At 44.6% G+C, this 18,393-nt stretch overlaps 2 protein-coding genes and 1 long non-coding RNA gene across 3 annotated transcripts in view; 2 read left to right on the plus strand and 1 right to left on the minus strand.

Annotated features, from left to right (window-relative positions):
- The first annotated feature begins 164 nt into the window (after positions 1–164).
- Positions 165–5,730, plus strand: LOC129708230 (uncharacterized). Its single transcript, XR_008725308.1, has 2 exons — positions 165–2,917; positions 3,021–5,730. It is a non-coding gene; the product is annotated as an uncharacterized LOC129708230 (long non-coding RNA).
- A 1,462-nt stretch (positions 5,731–7,192) lies between these two features.
- On the minus strand, positions 7,193–17,268 carry tk1 (thymidine kinase 1, soluble). The gene is made up of 7 exons (XM_055653860.1): positions 16,954–17,268; positions 16,616–16,647; positions 14,506–14,619; positions 11,480–11,573; positions 10,299–10,388; positions 8,997–9,116; positions 7,193–7,983 (listed from the first exon to the last, which is right to left on the minus strand). The coding sequence occupies exons 1-7, from the start codon at positions 17,020–17,022 to the stop codon at positions 7,747–7,749; spliced, it is 756 nt and encodes a 251-aa protein (XP_055509835.1). The 5' UTR covers positions 17,023–17,268; the 3' UTR covers positions 7,193–7,746.
- Positions 16,654–18,393, plus strand: part of afmid (arylformamidase) — a 44,484-nt gene continuing 42,744 nt past the window's right edge. The window contains exon 1 of the mRNA XM_055653858.1: positions 16,654–16,928. Coding sequence (XP_055509833.1) covers positions 16,897–16,928 — 32 coding nt within the window. The 5' untranslated portion in view covers positions 16,654–16,896. The remainder of the gene's footprint in view (positions 16,929–18,393) is intronic.

The raw sequence follows: 18,393 nt of genomic DNA on the forward strand, positions 1-18,393 counted from the left end.
GGGTCTCGACCCGAAATGTCACCCATTCCTTCTCTTCAGAGATGCTGCCAGTCCCGCTGAGTTACTCCAGCATTTTGTGTCTATCTTTGTTTTGTTTGGATCCCCGCGATGCTTCCTGATTTGTTGTTTTTCTCCCCTCTGGCCTTTCAGCCCCCCCCCCCCCCCCCCCACCCCCTCTTCCCCCACACCGAGATTCTTCTGACACCACTGGTCACCGAGGGGTCCCCTGTGAACACTCCCGCTCCTCCTGTGAAAAGGAAACAGGGCTGTGCCTAGCTTCTGCCTACCACAGGTAAATGGAGGAGAGCATGGGATGGAGGGAAGATCCCTTGACCCCCCCCCCCCCCCCCCCCCCCCTTCCCACCTCTTTCCCAACGCTAGTCTTTCAATGCAAGGTCTTGTTCATCTAAATACATAACCTTTTCCCAACAGAGATTAATCATCCAATTGCTTCCCAATGAATAAATCCAACTCGGACAGGAAAGAATGGCACTGGATCATGATTTGGGTGCTGTTGGTGGTCTCCATGTGATCTAGTATTAATCATTAGGGTTGCCTGATAAAGGCGAGATTAAAATGAACCCTTCAGAACTCGTGGCCATTCTTTTCTTAGCCTTTGATTGACCAAGTTTAAGGTCAGTCTCTGCATACATCCATAACTCGCCAACTCCCACTTTTCCTGCTGTGTCCCTAATTTTTCAAATGCCAGGAACGTTGACGCATATCTCCGCGAAGCTTCCCTGTTTCGGCACCAGTTCCAAGCCCTGTCCAAGGCCACACTGCCAGTAACAAAACAAAAGAACGAAGTGCTGAAGTAACTCAGCGGGTCAGGCAGCATCTCTGGAGAACAAGGAACAGGCGACGTGTCGGGTTGGGACCCATCTTCAGTCTTATCCAGAGATGTTGTCTGACCTGCTGAGTGGCTCTAGCACTTTGTATCTTTTTTTTTGTGAACTGGCATCTGCAGTTCCTTGTTTCTCCACTGTCAGTAACAGCTGTCCAGGTGAACAAGCCTAGACCCAGTGATATTAGAAGTAGCAAGCCCAGTCTTCTAGGTACCATGCCACAAGATACAGGTCTACCACTGATTTTCCGGCACCCTTGGTTCCAGATCTTATCTGGATATTCCCTTTTGTCGGATAGGTCATGGCCACCGAGAGGGGTCCCAACGATATGGGAACGGTCGGCCTAGGCTGTGATGCCGGCCCGCAAAGTAGGCCTCGGAAAAGAATGGGAGTGAAACTGCTGGCTCCGGCCAGGCAGGAGTTCCTGAGCTCCGGCTGCAGAGGGCAAATTTGTGTTCTCATGGTGGGTATTTCCAGAGGAATGTTGTCATTACCTCCATTCCTGACACTGCGAATGCTTATCATTATACTGTCCAAGCAGACACCAACCCTGAATCCTCACAACTGTTCTCCAGCTAATGGCTTTGACAGATGGAAGTTATTGTAACGTTTCCTTCTGTTCCATTGTAGCTCGATGGGAATAGTTGAAATGAGATAAAACAGCCTTCATAAATTTCTCCCCTGTTTTTCCCCGAAATACCACTGCCAAGAGTTCCCATAGATATTTGAGAGAAATCGTGACAAATTGCAGGCGCGTATGTGGCTTTTATAAACACTTTCACCCTGTGGAAACGAGATTCCATTCACCCCTACAGTTCAGGAGATAAAGCCAAGAAATATTCGGCCAAATAAATCTGTTGAGGAAGTTGAGGTTCGATGTTGAATTTTAAAGTCTCTGCTTCATGAACATTTGTGCAGTGATTGGGAAAAATCCTGAGGAAATTGAGCGCATCCATCGTTCAAATTAAGTTATGATTTATAACTAATCCAATGAATTGTGTGTTTGATTCAAAATAATCCCAAATGAAGCATCAATTTAGAAAGGCCAAATATTGCAAGCATGTTTGATAAAATCAAAAGGTAAACACAGCAGGTAGCTGGTCTAAGGTAGACACAAAATGCTGGAGTAACTCAGTGGGTGAGGCAGCATCTCTGGAGCGAAGGAATGGGCAACTTTTCGGTTCAACCATTCCTTCACTCCAGTGATGCTGCCTCACCCGCTGAGTTACTCCAGCATTTTGTGTCAACCTTCAATTTAAGCCAGCATTTGCAGTTCTTTCTTATATAGGTAGCGGGGTCTATATCAACATGATTTGTACATCGCTTGGGAAATGATCAGTGGGTCACTTTTGTGCTGTGCTTTCGTTGGGAACTTAACTTTTATTTTGCTGGAAGCTTTGAGCAGTCGAACCTCCACTGATCATGGTTCAGTTTGTTGTGTCCTAAACCAGTTGCGTTCTTAATATGAGGGAATGCACCAAACGGCAGTGGGACTTTATTTGTTTTTTTTTAATCTGCTTGGATAAAAAAAAAGTATGCTTGCCTATTTTGCGTTTATTAACATGGCAATGGGGATGGTGAACACGGAGTGCGTATTTACCGTGCCTTTGTAGATTTTCAGGTGCGTTGGTGCACCTGTGGGCATCTTTATTAGGTTGGGTTCTGGAGTGAGCACTCTTTGTTTGTAGGTATGTGGCATGCATCACAACTTGGGCTAGCACTGGCCACCCTCTATGTGTGTGTGTGTCCACTTTAGATGGCATAGGGAAATGGGTTATGTCATGTTATGGTTGGGTTAGGAGCTAGAGAAGTAACATGAAGGCTGTACACAGTGGAGAATCATGTTGGACATGCATGGCATAGGAGCTATGGGTTTTATTCAAAAGTCCTGGAGATTTTAAGGAGTTTATAAGTTCTCTTTGTAATGGAGGTGGTGAGAGTTGGAGTTGTGCCATCTCTGTTTTATCTGCCTCCACCCACCCCTTCCATGGCCAATATTGGCTGAAGCATCAAGATAACCCTATCTTCACTCTTCAATCAATAACACACACACATAGACACAAAGTGCTGGAGTAACTCAGCGGGACAGGCAGCATCTCTGGAGAGAAGGAATGGGTGACGTTTCGGGTCGAGGCCCTTCTTTGGAAGTCTGAAGGTGCTGCCTGTCCCGCTGAGTGACACCAGCATTTTGTGTCTGTCTGAAGGTGTAAACCAGCATCTGCGGTTCCTTCCTACACACTGAGCCTGACCACACTTCCACTGTTGAATGTGGAAACTTGCGTGCACAAAATGGTACCCTCGCTGTCCCACTGAGGGCATTTCAAACCGCACTGCGTTGACGGCAAGGCGTCTTCATGAATGCTGCTGAGGTTTGGGAGAGCTGTGTAAATGTTCTTTCCGATCTTCTGGACATTTGTTTTGTTTGACCCGCTGCCTCAGGCTGGATGAGCAGCTGGAAGTTGCAGTTACTCTCCTGCCTTCTAGTCACTAAAGTATCGGTGGTGGATCTTATCCGCTGATGAACGTGACCCCCCCATCTGAGTCTGTGTTGGGATTGCTTGTTCACTGGTTGGCTCACATTAATTAAGCCATCTGTTTTCACCTTCCCCCTCTCCACCCCAGCCTCCAGTTGTGGGGAAAGGCTGCACCCATTTTGTTGTGTGAATATCAAATATCTTCTGTTCACCAGCTGTGTGTATGGATTAACAAAAAGATCGGAATTATCAACTCGGAATAGAAGCTCCCTCCAAAATCCTCATATTGTGCCAGCATCATAATGTAGAAACGAGGAACTGCTGTTGCTGGTTGGTACACAAAGTGCTGGAGTAACTCAGCGGGTCAGGCAGCATCTCTGGAGAACGGGGATGGGCAGTGTTTGAGGTCGAGACCCGTCTTCAGATTGAACACGCTTTGGAGTCGAGACCTTTGTTCAGATTGGAGAAGGGTCTCGACCCAAAACGTCACCTGTCCTTGTCCTCCAGAGATGCGGCCTCACCCGCTGAGTTACCCTGGCACTTTGTGTCCTTTCGTGCAAGCACCACTACTGGTTGAAGAGAGGCTGCCCACTGTTTTCCTGCACTTCCTATTTTGACTTGTATGTTTCCCATCTCTCCTTGGGATGTTTTTTTGTACAAAGTAAATCTCGGCCAAACATTATTCCGGACTGGGTGGATCAATGGGGCGGCAAGGACAAAATAGTCCAGGCATAAAAATGTCCATCTGCACAACTTGTGTGACCCAGTCATGGGAGTGTGATTACTTATTTCATTTGTGAGAATTATTTTTTTTTTTTGGTTGTAGAACTTTATAATTGCTATTGCAACCACTTTTTTTTGTAAAAGGATGGTTTTGTATTCTTCATGTTGTGTGAACTACTGAAAATGGGGCTTTAAATTGTGGGCTGATGTTATTTTGCTTTTGCTTCACTGTGGCGTATGCTGATTGAATGTAAATAACTAATTAAACTACCATATCTGGCACCGCCTGCACGTTCAACGAGTTAGATATTGGTCGCAAAGTACAAGTTGAAGAGTTGACAGGCTGGAGGTATCGGTCTGAAGGGTCCCAACCTGAAACATCATCACCTATCCACATTCTCCAGGGGATGCTGCCTGAGATACTCCAGGATTTTGTGCCTCTCCAGACTAATTGCTGGCTTAAGTGTCGAATCCCTGGCTGGAACTGAGCTAGTGTGTGACGGGGCGGGATGAATCGGCCACGTTTCCCCATTATCTTGTGGTGCCAAATGTTCTTTCTAAAGCTAAAATCCCTGATCTTCCACCAGTTGCATATATGAGATCTTTAGAGTGTAGCATAGGACACACAGTGCAATGGCCAGAGTTGACCTCCACTACTATAGCTTGAGCTAATGCTGAATATTTGCACTTTGATCAGTCTGGTCAGCACTATGGTGCACGTGCCTTATATATCTGGCTCGTTATTGAGCAATGCCAAAAAGCAAGTGGTGAAAGACTGCTTCCTTCTGGTTTTGTGAGTGCTCCTCTCCTTTAGGTTTGCAGTCTGAAGCTTCTGCTCCTTTCTTAGACCCAAGCTTTCACCTCTGAAGCCTTTCCAGAAACCCACTTGCTGTCGGCTTGGGCGGCATAGCAGTGGAGTTGCTGTTCCACCGCGCCAGAGACCCGTGTTAGATCCTGACAACGGGCGTCGACCTTACAAAGTCTACGTTTTCCCCGTCACCCGCGTGAGTTTTCTCCGATGGTTCCGGTTTCCTCCAACACTCCAAAGACGTACAGGTCTGTACGTTAATTGGCTTTGGTAAAGATTGTAAATTGTCCCCAGTGTGTATAGGATAGTGCTAATGTACAGGATCGCTAGTCGGCATGGATTCGAGTGCGCTGTATCCCTAAACTATTCAGGCCAACTTCCTATGATAGAAAAGTACAAGTGCATGGCTACAGTTCAACTCAACTCTGCACAATGACAGTACGCGGGGTTGGTGCTTTAAGGATAGGGGAAAATAAAACTATACAGGTACTTTTAATTCACTGTATTGCATTTTACTTTCACTTCACGTTATGATTGAGCAATGCATTTTAATGCCCTTGGTTAGTTGCTGAGTTAATGTGGACAAAGGGTGTTGGTTGTTAGTTTAAAAAAAAATCTATATCAAAATCACATGGGCTGTATTCAAACGAAACATTTCTTCCACATTAATGTTTGAACCAAAGATTAAAATTTTGAAAATGTTTGATAAGCTGGCATGGATCTTTTTACAACAGCATTGTGTACTGATGCCTGTTCATTGTGAAGTTGTATTTGAGTTTGCGTGGCAATATATATTATTCTATCAAAAGCACACAAAACAATTGGCCACTGATCAACGAGTCAAAACTGCTGCACTAATAAACACATTTTTTTGAAAGTGGTGGCAGGTGTTACTGACTTTATATTTTAGAAGCCGAGTGCAATAATTGAATTACAAAAACGTAGCAACCTTTTGGCTCAATCTCTTGCCGATTACAGCGAAGACCGATCAGGTTTAGCTGTATGAACAAGTGTGCTTCCTCTGATGAAAGCCTCTACATACTTCCTGGACTCCCCATTATAGGCCTAGTCATACAGCATATTCAGACCCGCACGTCTGATGCATACAGACCAGGAATAGCGAGCCAGCAAGGAAGTATTCTAAATGAGCTGGTGTTAAACTGCAGTTGCCTTAACACATTCACTTGCATTGAACTGCGCCTTCAAATCAAGGGCTTTTAGTTTAGTTTAGAGATGCAACATGGAACAGGCCCTTCGGCCCACTGAGTCTGTGCCGAGCAGCAACCCCCACACACCAACAATAGGACCAATTTACATTTTTACCAAGGTCAATTAACCTACAAACCTGCACGTCTTTGGCATGCAAGAGGAAACCGGAGCTCCCAGAGAAAACCCATGCGGTCACAGGGAGAGCGTGCAAACCCTGTACAGACAAGCATCCATAGTCGGGTTCGAACCCGGGTCTTTGACGCTGTAAGCAGCAGCTCTACCCCTGCGCCACCGTGCCGCACAAAACTACAGGCAACCATTGAGCTACACGTCTCTATAACTTCAGTTTCACTTTGGTTCCTCATCTTGTGGAATGAGATTGAAGGCATGATCATTAACTTATATAAACTAGGGCATTGCCTAGTATAATAACAGGACAGCACAGTGGCGTTGCGGTTGAGTTGCTGCTTTTCAGCGGCAGAGACCTGGGTATGATCCTGACAACAGGTGCTGTCTGTACGGAATTTGTATGCTGTTCCCCCGGTTGCTTTGGTTTCCTCCCACACTCCAAAGACGTACAGGTTTGTAACTTAATTTGCCTTGGATAAAAATTCTAAGTTGTGCCTAATGTTAGCGTACAGGCTCGGTAGGCCGAAGGGCCCATTTCCATGCGGTATCACTAAACTAAAAATAACTATTTCTAAGTGATTATTTGCATGTTATCTAGTCAGAAACTGTACAGGAGCACGATGATGCTGATGCACACGTACAAAACAAATAACAGTACAGAATATACTATTATAGCATTGTAGCATTAATTGGATTGGGAAAAATATCAAATGAGTCACTTGTCAACAGGCTATTTATCCTCTGTACACATGTGGCTGAAGTATTGATCAATTATAAGCCACTTCAGATGCTGGTAATGATGGATTTAGCTGGGGATGGTGATGAGACATCTTGTTAAGATGCAACATACGACCCAGGAGGAATTAAAAATGGAATGGGAATTAATTTTAATTAACTCAGAACATTTTCACATGTTCCTGCCTACCGACACCTCTGGCATCCAGTTGATTCTGAAGTCACACTCATGTCAAATTAGGATTATACATTCACGACCTTTGAAGCCATTGCTTTCAATATTTTCAGCTTTAATATAAAATCTCAAACTGTGTGTAGCATGAGTGTCTCCAGTTAGAAAATAGTTTTCTTCCTCCTCTCAGCCCTATTCTGCGGCATCATTAATGGTCTCGAGTGTTGATAATTGCCGACCATAAATTAAAACAATCACACTAACAATGGAACCTCAAATGCATTTTTGACTGGAAGATTGATTAATGACTTTATGGCACCGATATTTGTTGCAAACCCCCCATGTGACCATTTTGAAAAAGAAGTCTGCATAATAATTAACGCGATTCTTAATCCACATTTTTTCCCTCATTAATAAGCTGACAATTAGTTCTTGTTGCACAACTACTTTGCGAACAGGGTGATTTTCAGAGTCTCTACTCACTGCTTGCTTAAGCTGCATTGGCAACAGAGAGCTTTGGACCCAGTCCGTCGCCAGTACGTAGAAGCTGAAGCAATTAACAAACCAAGAAATTAAAGCAGCCTCCACCACCGTCCAGACTTCAGAAGGTAAAAGGGCAAGCTATAGCAAATGTGGCACCCGAGGCAGACTTCAGGAACAGTGGCTGGCCATCGCGGAAGAAGGCTGCAAATTTTCAAAGAGTTTCCTTGTCAATTTGCCCTTGTCCCCAAGGGGGGAACAATTTGAAGGCAAGATGTGTCCGTTCTTTACTGGCCGTGAAGAGACCTCATTTTCTTTGTCATCCTTCTGGGCGGGCAAGTTACCTTCTGCAAAATAACAGCGCCTGCATGTGGCCCGATACATGTCCATGCCTCCAATCACCTCGACCTGGAGGAACAATGAGAGGAGTTAACGTTGAGAGCGTTTCATTGTCATACGTACCAACAATGGTACCCACCAATAATGGACGTGTGATGAGCCACTGGTTTGACGGTACTGGGCCTGTACTCGCTGGAGTTTAGAAGGATGAAGGTTGCCCTCATTGAAACTTACCGAATAGTGAAGGGCATGGATAAAGTGGATACGGAGAGGATGTTTCCACTAGTGGGAGAGTCTAGGACCAGAGGGCACAGTCTCAGAATAAAAGGACGTATCTTTCAAAAGGAGATGAGGAGGAATTTCTTTCGTCAGAGGGTGGCGAATCTGTGGAATTCATTGCCAGATGGCTGTGGAGGCCGTCATTTGGTATTTTTAAGGTGGAGATTGACAGATAGTTGATTAGTGTGGGTGTCAAGGGTTATGTGGAGAAGGCAGGAGAATGGGGTTGAGAGGGAAAGATAGATCGCCTATGATTGAATGAAAGAGTAAACCTTCAATGGGGGTCCGCCCTCATCCTTCTAAACTCCAGCGAGCACAGGCCTGGTGCCGCCAAACGCCAATCATACGTTAACCCAACCCCTTACTGGGATCATTTACATAAAACTCCTCTGGACCTCCTCCAATGCCAGCACATCATTCCTCACATATTGGGCCCAAAACTGCTCTCAATGTTATTAAGTTTCACTTGTTACTAAGCCGAGATCTCAACCTAGTTGCCCCTTAGTCAAGGCAGCAGTGGGTGAACTCCAGGCAAGGAGGAGCATTCATGCTTTTCACAATGCTATGAAATAGCAGTAACTCCACCAGCTCTCCGACACCTCACCACGACAGACGTGGATGCTGATCGGTTCCACAACCCCTCGGCATTGGTCCCTTCCTTGCCCCGATTCACAACACGTTGCTGAGCTCACGGTTGACAAGCGGTCCATTGACACCATGATGAGTGGATCTCAACAGCCGAGATTTCCGCAAGGGAAGAACTCAAAGCCATGAACTCGGACAGAGCAGGAACAGTGACAAACCTCCTTTTCGACTCCCAGCCTCTTGGTGTAGGCAGCCTCTCGGTAACAAATCATGCAAACAGCGCTCAGCTTCACCACGCTCTCTGCCAGTGGTACCAGGTTCAAAATGTTGCCAAAAGCCTAGAGAGAAACAGAATTGCTTAAAAAAACCTACCACATACTGAAAACAATGTCTCGATCAGGGGTTGGCAACCTTGTTCTGCATAGGGGCCAGGACCCATGCCTGTGAGTGGATGGCAGGCCACATCGATCACCATAGTGTGACACTTGGTGTTGTTTTTGCATTAGTTTTCACGTGTTTTTCAATGAGGTCCCTCGCGTGCCCTGGGACTGGCTGCAGTTCCCAGATCGCCTTGCCAGCCCCGGGACTGGCTGTAGCGCCCAGGTCACCTGCGCACCCCGGGACTAGCTGCAGTCCCCAGATCAGCTCATGTCCCCAGGACTGGCTACAGTTCCCAGGTCGCGAAAACGAATTGGGGGGAAAAAAAATAAATAAATAAAATATTCCTGCGGGCCGGATGATTTCGGGTTAGGGGCTGGCCCCGGTCCGTGGGCCCTAGGTTGCCGACTCATGGTCTAGATCTTGGCACTCTCACGTACAACATTCACTGGGCCCATCCCACAACAAGAGCCATCTAATACCGCCATCTAACCTAATCTGTATCTATTACCCTAATCAAAGAACAGTCTCACCCCAGTCACTCCCTCTCCCATCAGGCAAGAGGTACACAAATGTGAAAACACACACCTCCAGATTCAGGGACAGTTTCTTCCCAGATAACACCAGGCAACTGAAAGGTCTCCCTCATCATCTGGAATGTGATCCTGGCCTCCTATCTACCTTTGAACCATCTATAATTGGACTTCAATGTTATATCTTGCACTAAATGTTGTACCCTTTATGCGTGCACTGTGGACGGCTTGATTGTATTCAGTTTTTGCTTGCTATCCAGTCCAAGAAAACAAGCCCTTTTCACTGTACCTCGTTACATATGACAATAATAAACTAAACTGATATCCATCCACAGATGCTGCCCGACCTGCCAAGTTCCTCCATCAGTTTGCCCAATTTCGCTCCATGGTCCCTTGCGCCTCCAAGAATTCGTTACTTATACTTATCTCCGAGGATAATTCATGAAAACTATCACTATCCTGCCCAAGGCAACATCACATCAAGTGCAGCGTGGCTGGTGTTAAAGCCAGGGCTATTGCACTGAAGGGGCAGCTGAGTTTGCACAACATGACCCCCAGTGGGATTTCCAACCCAAAGTTCACTTGCCCTTTCTCTCGGTCTCCACTTACTTTCCGCTGGAAGGTTCCATCCAGAGCCGCTACAATCACCGTCTTCCCGTTGTTGGCCATTTCCTCGCAGAATTCAACACAATCTGGAAACTTGAGAAAGGAAGTTATTTAAGCATATAGCCACATAGAACAGTACAGCACAAGAACAGGAATGTTTAGTTTAGCGCCCTTCGGCCCACCAAGTCCATGCCATCCAGGATCCCTGTACACCAGCACTATCCGACACTAGGGACAATTTACAATCTTTACTGAAACCAATTAACTTACAAATCTGTACGTCTTTGAAGTGAGGGAAGAAAGCCGGAGCACCTGGTGAAAACCCACACGGTCACGGGGAGAATGTACAAACTCCACACTGGCAGCAACCGTAGTCAGGATTGAACCTGCGTCTCTGGCGCTGTGAAGCAACAACTCTACCTCTGCCCACTGTGCTGCATGCCTGTGCCAAGCATGATGCTAATACAAACTCTTATATGCCTGCACATAATACATATCCCTCCATTCTTTGCATCTCCACGTGTATCTGCCTCCATCCGGCAGCGTGTTCCTGGCACCCACCACCTTCTGTGTCAAAAGAAAGTCCCCCCCGTACATCCACTTTAAACTTTGCCCCTCTCATCTTGCAAAACACTAAGTTTGTGTTAATAAAAAAAACGTGGTCAATCCACTACTTGCTCTTCAATCATTGTAGGTTACATTAGAAAATGTATAATTCATTCATAAAGTATCATTCATTCATTCCAAGGCAGAAGCAGTGAGGAAAATTCAGTTCCAGGTCCAAGACTGGACCGTGAATAGACATCACCAGTTGCCTAATGTAGCCTCCAGTGTGGTACAATTTGTAAACTGGGGGAGAGAAATCAGGCCAGCTAGATATCTGAAATAATTAGGATCAGATTCTTGGCTAATGCCACAAATTTGCAGCCTAGCATTGACAGCTTGGTACACAATTGGGGGAAGAAAGCCGAGGAGTTAAACTATTAGTGTATGAAACAGCCTCTGCAAGTCACATTATCCTTCTGAAATGTTCAATTAAGAAAGGTTTTTTTCAATCCGAGCTTAATAGAATGAAAATACTTTGATCTAAGATTCAGTGGAACGATTTTGAATAACTGGACTTTTTTTAAATACACTGCACACTTTAGGTTTAAAATGAAATGAGTACCGTCGACTTTACTTACAAACTGCCCTTCATCAATTCCAATAACGGCAGATTTCAAAGCTTCGTGATGAACTTCGCTCAGCTTTGTCGCGGGAACCGCCTGCATTGTGAATCTATACAGGAAAAGAGAACAAAAGGTCATCAAATGTGATGTAAAAGAAGCAGTTTCAAACCACTGAGGCATTGCAATAACAGCCCCAACCAAGGGATAATGAAGGTGTGCAAACTGAAAAGACTAAAGAGAGCGAGTCAGAAAAGGTGTGAGATTACCATGTCAAACCATCTGAGAACTTGGACAAATTATATGAAATTATTATAAACTCAAAGGACCCGTTTCGACGATGTACAACTCTGACTCCAGATCGTTAATATTCTCCCCTCAACACCACCTAGATTCCTTCCTCTGGTTTCATAATTTTTACCTTTTAAGAACAGGAAATAAGTGCAGGAGTAGGCCATTTGGCCCTTTGAGCCAGCACCTCCATTCAATAAGATCATGGCTGATCACCCAAAGTCCGTACCCCGTTCCTGCTTTCTCCCTATATACCTTAATTCCCTTAGCCCGAAAAGAGCTAAATCTAACTATCTTGAAAACATCCAGTGAATTGGCTTCCACTGCCTTCTGTGGCAGCAAATTCCAGATTCACAACTCTCTGGGTTAAACCATTTTTCATCATCTCAGTCTTAAATGGCCTACCCCTTATTCTGAAACTGTAGCCCCTGGTTCTGGACTCCCCCAACATCAGAAACATTTTTCCTGCATCTAGCTTGTCCAATCCCTTAAGAATGTTATATGTTTCTATAAGATTCCCTCTCATCCTTCTAAATTCCAGTGAATATAAGCCCAGTCAATCCATTCTTTCATCATATGTCAGTCCCACCACCCCAGGAATTAACCTGATGAACTCCCTCAATAGCAAGAATGTCCTTCCTCAAATTAGGAGACCAAAACAGCACACAATACTCCAGGTGCGGTCTCACCAGGACCCTGTACAACTGCAATAGGACCTCCTTGCTCCTGTACTCAAATCATCTCGCTACGAAGACTGGTCAGACTGAAATCGAAGCACCCGGAGGAAACCCACGCGGTCACTGGGACAATGTGCAAACTCCAGAGACAGCACCCGGGGTCAGGATCGAAGCCCCGGTCTCTGGCGCTGAGGGGCAGCAGCTCTACCAGCTGTACCACGGAGCTGCCTTGTTAATTAATAAGTCTTTTTACGACTCTGCATTTTTCTTTTTAAAAGCAAACAGCACTCATCCTCTTTTCACCAGGTTATTGCTCACCAACCTGCTGGCCTTTGTAGTTTCTACTGAATGTACTCTCTGTCAAGTCATGAAATGTCCTGTACCACACAATGCAGGCAAGGCAATCCATAAAAGAAAAGCATTTATATTGGCTTTTTCTCAAACAAATTAACTTATTCAAGATAGACACAACAATAGCGGAGTAACTCAGCGGGTCAGGCAACATCTCTGGCACACTGTACTTGTGTGTCATTCTCCCCAACTTGTAACAACATCAAGTTCTCTAATCACAAAGGGATGCCACTGTGCCTTTTTCACTTTGATCAATACATCTTTCTTTAAAGAGCAATTGCTCCTGAAACAGTGAGTGCTTCTTTGGCTCTGAAGTCAATATGTCAATTTTACATCTAACATTTTACTGCAGTATGTTCCATTAGACGTTGTGAAAATATTGACTGGATACCACCGATAGACCTCATGTGGCTGTAAAAGGCATGAGGATGTTACATAGAATCGTCGAAAACAACGTTTCCCAGTTCATTTATTTTCAAGTCAGTTACTTTAAGGTGAGCTTTAAAACCTCCAACTCGCATCAGTACACGATTTTCAAGAATAAGGGAGATTGAGAAGAGACCTGATAGATGTAGAGGCAATAGACAGTCAGAACCTTTTCCCCACCAGACTGATAATGTCAATGACTAGAGGGCATAGCTCTAAGAGCGAGTGGGGCAATGTTTAAAAGGAGAGTACGTTTAAAAAATAAATAAACTTACTCGGAGGTAGATGCCTGGAACCTGCTGCCTGGGATATTACTGGAGGCAGATACAATAGTGACGTTTAAGAGGCTTTTAGATAGGCACATAGATATGCAGGTATATGGATCACGTGCAGGCAGATGAGATTATTTAAACACAAACATTGTGGGCTGAAGGACCTGTTCCTTATCTTTAGAGATACAGTGCGGAGGTAAGCCCTTCAGCCCACTAAGTCCGCGCCGATGAGCGGCCACCCCATACACTAACACTATCCTACACACACTAGGGATAATTTACAACTTTCAGAAGCCAATTAACTGACATACCTGGACATCTTTGGAGTGTGGGTGGAAACCGTAGCACCCGGAGAAAACCAATGTGGTCACAGGGAGAACGTACAAACTCTGTACAGACAGCACGAGTGGTCAGGATCCAATCAGAGTCTCTGGTGCTGTTTGGCAGCAGCTCTACCCATGCCCTACTGTGCTGCCTCATCAAGGGAGTGTAGACTATCTGATGTGACAGTAGAAACATCAAGAATAGTCTTTCCACTCAAGGAACTACCAAGGTTGGAGAAGCTTGCTTTGATTTCATTTTTATATCCTGATCCATCTATACAAAATAAGCTGTGGTTCACTGTAACCCATTTCCTTAATAGAGCCAATAAGTCTTAGAGCGTGGAAACAGGCCCTGCGGCACAACATGCCCCATCTACACTAGTCCCACCTGCCTGCATTTGGCCCATATCCGTTTAAATCCTTCCTATCCATGTACCTGCTTCAACTACCTCCTCCGGTAGCTTGTTCCATACATCCACTACCCTTGGTGTGAAAAAGTTACCCCTCTGGTTCCTATTAAATTTTTCCCCCCTCACTTTAAACCTACGTCCTAAAGTCCTTGATTTCCCTAATCTGGGCAAGAGACTCTGTGTCTACCTTATCTATTCCAAATAGGAAGGTATTAGGAACAGGAGGAAAGGCGAAAGAGAGTCGAGGCACAATTCACTTCAATTCTTGGTTATAAGGCAACCGTCAATACTTGCCTGTCATGTGTAGCCAAGCCTTCATTGCCGTACCGATTATCTTTTGCGTACTTTATCAAAAGACACTGGTATCGAGCGACCCGAAACCTTCTTACCCGGCGCATCAGTTCTGTACTGTGGTGTGAAGAGAACAGGAGTTTAATCAAAGCATCATAGACCAAGTTGATTTTAGTTCACACGTCTTATCAGTGTCAATGCCTATTTTCTAATAAAGTGCTGGAGTAATTCCGTGGGACAAGCAGCATCTCTGGAGAAAATGGATAGATGACATTTCACGCTGGAATCTTCTTCAGCCTGGTTTTCAAAATCTGAAGAAAGGTTCCGACCCAAACCCCCCCCAGGGATGCTGCCTGGCCCACTGAATTACTCCAGCACTTTGTGTCTATCTTCAGTATAAACCAGCATCTGCAGTTCCTTCTTACCTATTTTCTAATGTCAGTTAGCCAGCTTTGCCTCAGGTCTTCTGCTGCCAAAATCTACATCAGCAAGATCAATCGCAGAATGGGCAGTCACCGTGCCAAGCACCCACACACTGCCCGCAATGGCGATCTTGAACTCCCATTTCAACTCCCCTCTCCATCCCCACCTATCTGTCTGTTCTCAGCCTCTTCCACTGCCAGAGCGACACCAAATCACCTCAGCCTCCGTAACTATCTCCAAGCTCCCCCCCCCCCACCTGGCTCCATCTGCCCATCAACCCCATCTCACTTACAATACCAGGCTTCTTGATCTTCAAGCTGTTTAATTCAGATTCCTTACACTGTCAATCCATCTGTAACAGTGCTCACAACCGTCTTGGATCAAAGCCAAATTCTATGTCTGACATAACAATGCGCTCCAATGTTGAGAATTACTCTACACTCTGAATCATTCCCTTTGCACTACTGCACTTGATTTTGACTTGATTGGATTTGTGCATGACATAGAAAAAATATAGAAAATAGGTGCAGGTGGAGGCCATTTGGCCCTTCAACATATCTTATCTGTTTGGATAGCATGCATAACAAAACTTTTCACTGTGCGTTGATACACAGGATAATAATGAAACTTTAGTAATAAATTATATATAATAGATTATAATCATTATAAATAAAATAATAAATAAGTACAGTGGCACAGCAGTAGAGTTGCTGCCTTACAGCAGCAGACACCAGAGTTCGATTTTGACTACAGAGTTTGTACATTCTTCCTGTTTCCTCCTACCCTCCAAGATGTAGGTTTGTAGGTTACTTGGCTTCAGGCAAAATTGTAAATTGCCCCAAGTGTGCAGGCTAGTGTTGGTGTACGGGGTGATTGCTGGTCGGCGTGGACTCAGTAGGCCGAAGGGCCTGCTTCCTCGCAGTATCTCTAAAGTCTAAAACTAGCTCTGGATTACACATCTCAAAATGCTGCACCCACTTTTAAGACACTTTGGTCAACCAATCCCTTTGGCTGTATTTCCATTTGTGGCTGGATGGCAAACTTTGCCCAAGCAAATCCTCACCACTGTTCAAAATGTAATCCAAACTTTTTATTAACATCTACAACCCCATAACATAAAAATGACCTAGTGCCACACTGAGATGTTACCAAAAAATAATGACACTAATCCACACAAGGAACCTTTAGGACAGATGTGATCAAAAGTTTTATCAAAGCAGATTTTAAAGAAGTGACTTAAAGCAGAACGATTTAAGGTTGAAACTCCAGAGTTTGGCAATGTAAAGCTGAACTCTGCAACGATTAGTGGTGAGATTAATCTTGATGATGAGTAACACGTGATTGAATGACGGGAGCGGATTCGATGGGCCGAATGGCCTATTTCTACTCTTATAATTTGTGAACATGAGGTTAAACAAAAGAGATTAAGGGGGGAGATTAAACCTTGCAGTTTATCACTGAGTTACAAGTGGGAACGCTGGAAACTCGATGTTAAAACCGTTGTTTAAGCTACAAAAATAAAATAGAGCGAAAATATGAGCGGTTAGAGGTAGGTGAACGCGGGAAAATCAGTGAGACTAGTTGTTGGAGGAGGAGACACGCCATGGCTTGCAGTTACAGGACTACACAATGCATAGGCACTTAAATATTTTAAACATGCTGAAACAAAAAAAAAAATCAATCCTTTTACCTTTTCCCCGAGAACATCGGCCCGAAGATGATCTGCAAATTATTTTTAAAAAAAGAGGAAAACAATAAATTATTGCACAAAATGCTGGAGTAACTCAGCGGGGACAAGCAGCAGCCTCTCTGGAGAGGAGGAATGGGTGAAGTTTCGGGTCGAGACCCTTCTTCAGAAATAAATTATTTCAGCTGACTCTGCCCAAATTTGGCGCGCTTACTGAAAGAAAGCAGAAAGCAGAGAAGTATGGGGGGGAATCAGAATTTACTTCACATCCTCGCTCCACGACAATGCGCCAGAGGTTAAACTTACGAGCAGAGATGTAAGTGATTTTTTTTGTTGCCTACCTGTATCTGCCCCTTCACTTTGTTGGGAGACGACGACAACAGCCCGTCTGGAGGGGACAGACAGCTCATTTTTCCAAGAGAAAATATAATAAAACGAAAATAAAATCTTTAAAGGCACAAAATAATTTAGGCCCACTGGATTAAAGATTTCAGGAGAAGGATTCCAGTGAGGAAGGAGGTAGGTTTCCTCACTTATTTAAAAAAAAACGTTGCCACGTAAAAAGTTAAATAAGAATCGAAGAGCACAAAGTAAAGACGGCTTCAAACTGCAACACCAGTCAGGAGGGGCAGAGAGAAATTCAAACCAAAGATCTTATAAGATTCAAACCACCAATTGCGCCAAATGCACGTCGCTGGTGAAAGCGAACCAATCATCTCACACGCTATATTTGAAATGAACCACACGAGCAAGATCTTTGCACACAAGATGGTGTATATGTAAATTTGCCACTAGTGTGGAATATCTTTAGGCCCACTAAATCCGTGTCGATCATCGATTACTCGTTCACACTAGTTCTTGACCTACACACAAGTGGCAAATTTACATAAGCTTACATGGATAGGGCAGGTTTGGAGGGATATGTACCAAATAGACCAAGTGGGTTTAGTGTAGCTGGGACATGTTGGCCAGTGTGGTCAAGAAGGTCTTGTTTCCACACTGTATCTAATTCATACCCTAATTGATTCACCAAACAAACCTGCATATATTTGGAATGTGGAAGGAGACCAGAGTACCCAGAGAAAACCAATGCGGTCACAGGGAGAATGTACACACTCTGCACAGACATCACCCATGGTCAGTATCGAACCAGGTCTCTGGCATTGTGAGACAGCAGATCTACCAACTGTGTTACTGTACCACCCCACTATAATTTTAATTTTTACAGGATGTAAATGAAAATATCAGGGATCCCAAGGTTATGGCAATTTGCAACTTATCACACACTTTTTGTCCTTTCATTTCTGGCCTTTGCTCAACAGTCTGCCTATTTAAAACTCCCTCACCTGCATTCACCTGTCCCTTGCAAGGCCTTGTCCTGTCCCTTCCTTTTTCCAGTTATCTTCCCCAACCCCTCAATCAGTCTGAAGAAGGGTCCCGACCCAAAACGTCACCCATTCCTTCTCTCCAGAGATGCTGCCTCACCCGCTGAGATACTCCAGCATTTTGTGTCTACCTTTGATTTAAACCAGTGTTAAACTGAGTTCTTTCAATCTAAAGTCAACTTGACTCAAACACTTGTTGCTGTTAAAATCAATTCTTTATTCAGCTGAGACTAGTCTCTTGAACCTTCCGACACAGAGCTAATGCTCTGGGGCGGGTCCAGAGAGGAGTAACTTTGATACAAACTCATGGCATTTATATAGGTATTAGTAATTTCAGATACAGAGGGTATGACGCTAGTAACCAATCATCTGTCCTTCTGGTGATTTACAACATCA

Source organism: Leucoraja erinacea, chromosome 23, assembly GCF_028641065.1.
Source record: "Leucoraja erinacea ecotype New England chromosome 23, Leri_hhj_1, whole genome shotgun sequence".
Lineage (NCBI taxonomy): Eukaryota > Metazoa > Chordata > Chondrichthyes > Rajiformes > Rajidae > Leucoraja > Leucoraja erinaceus.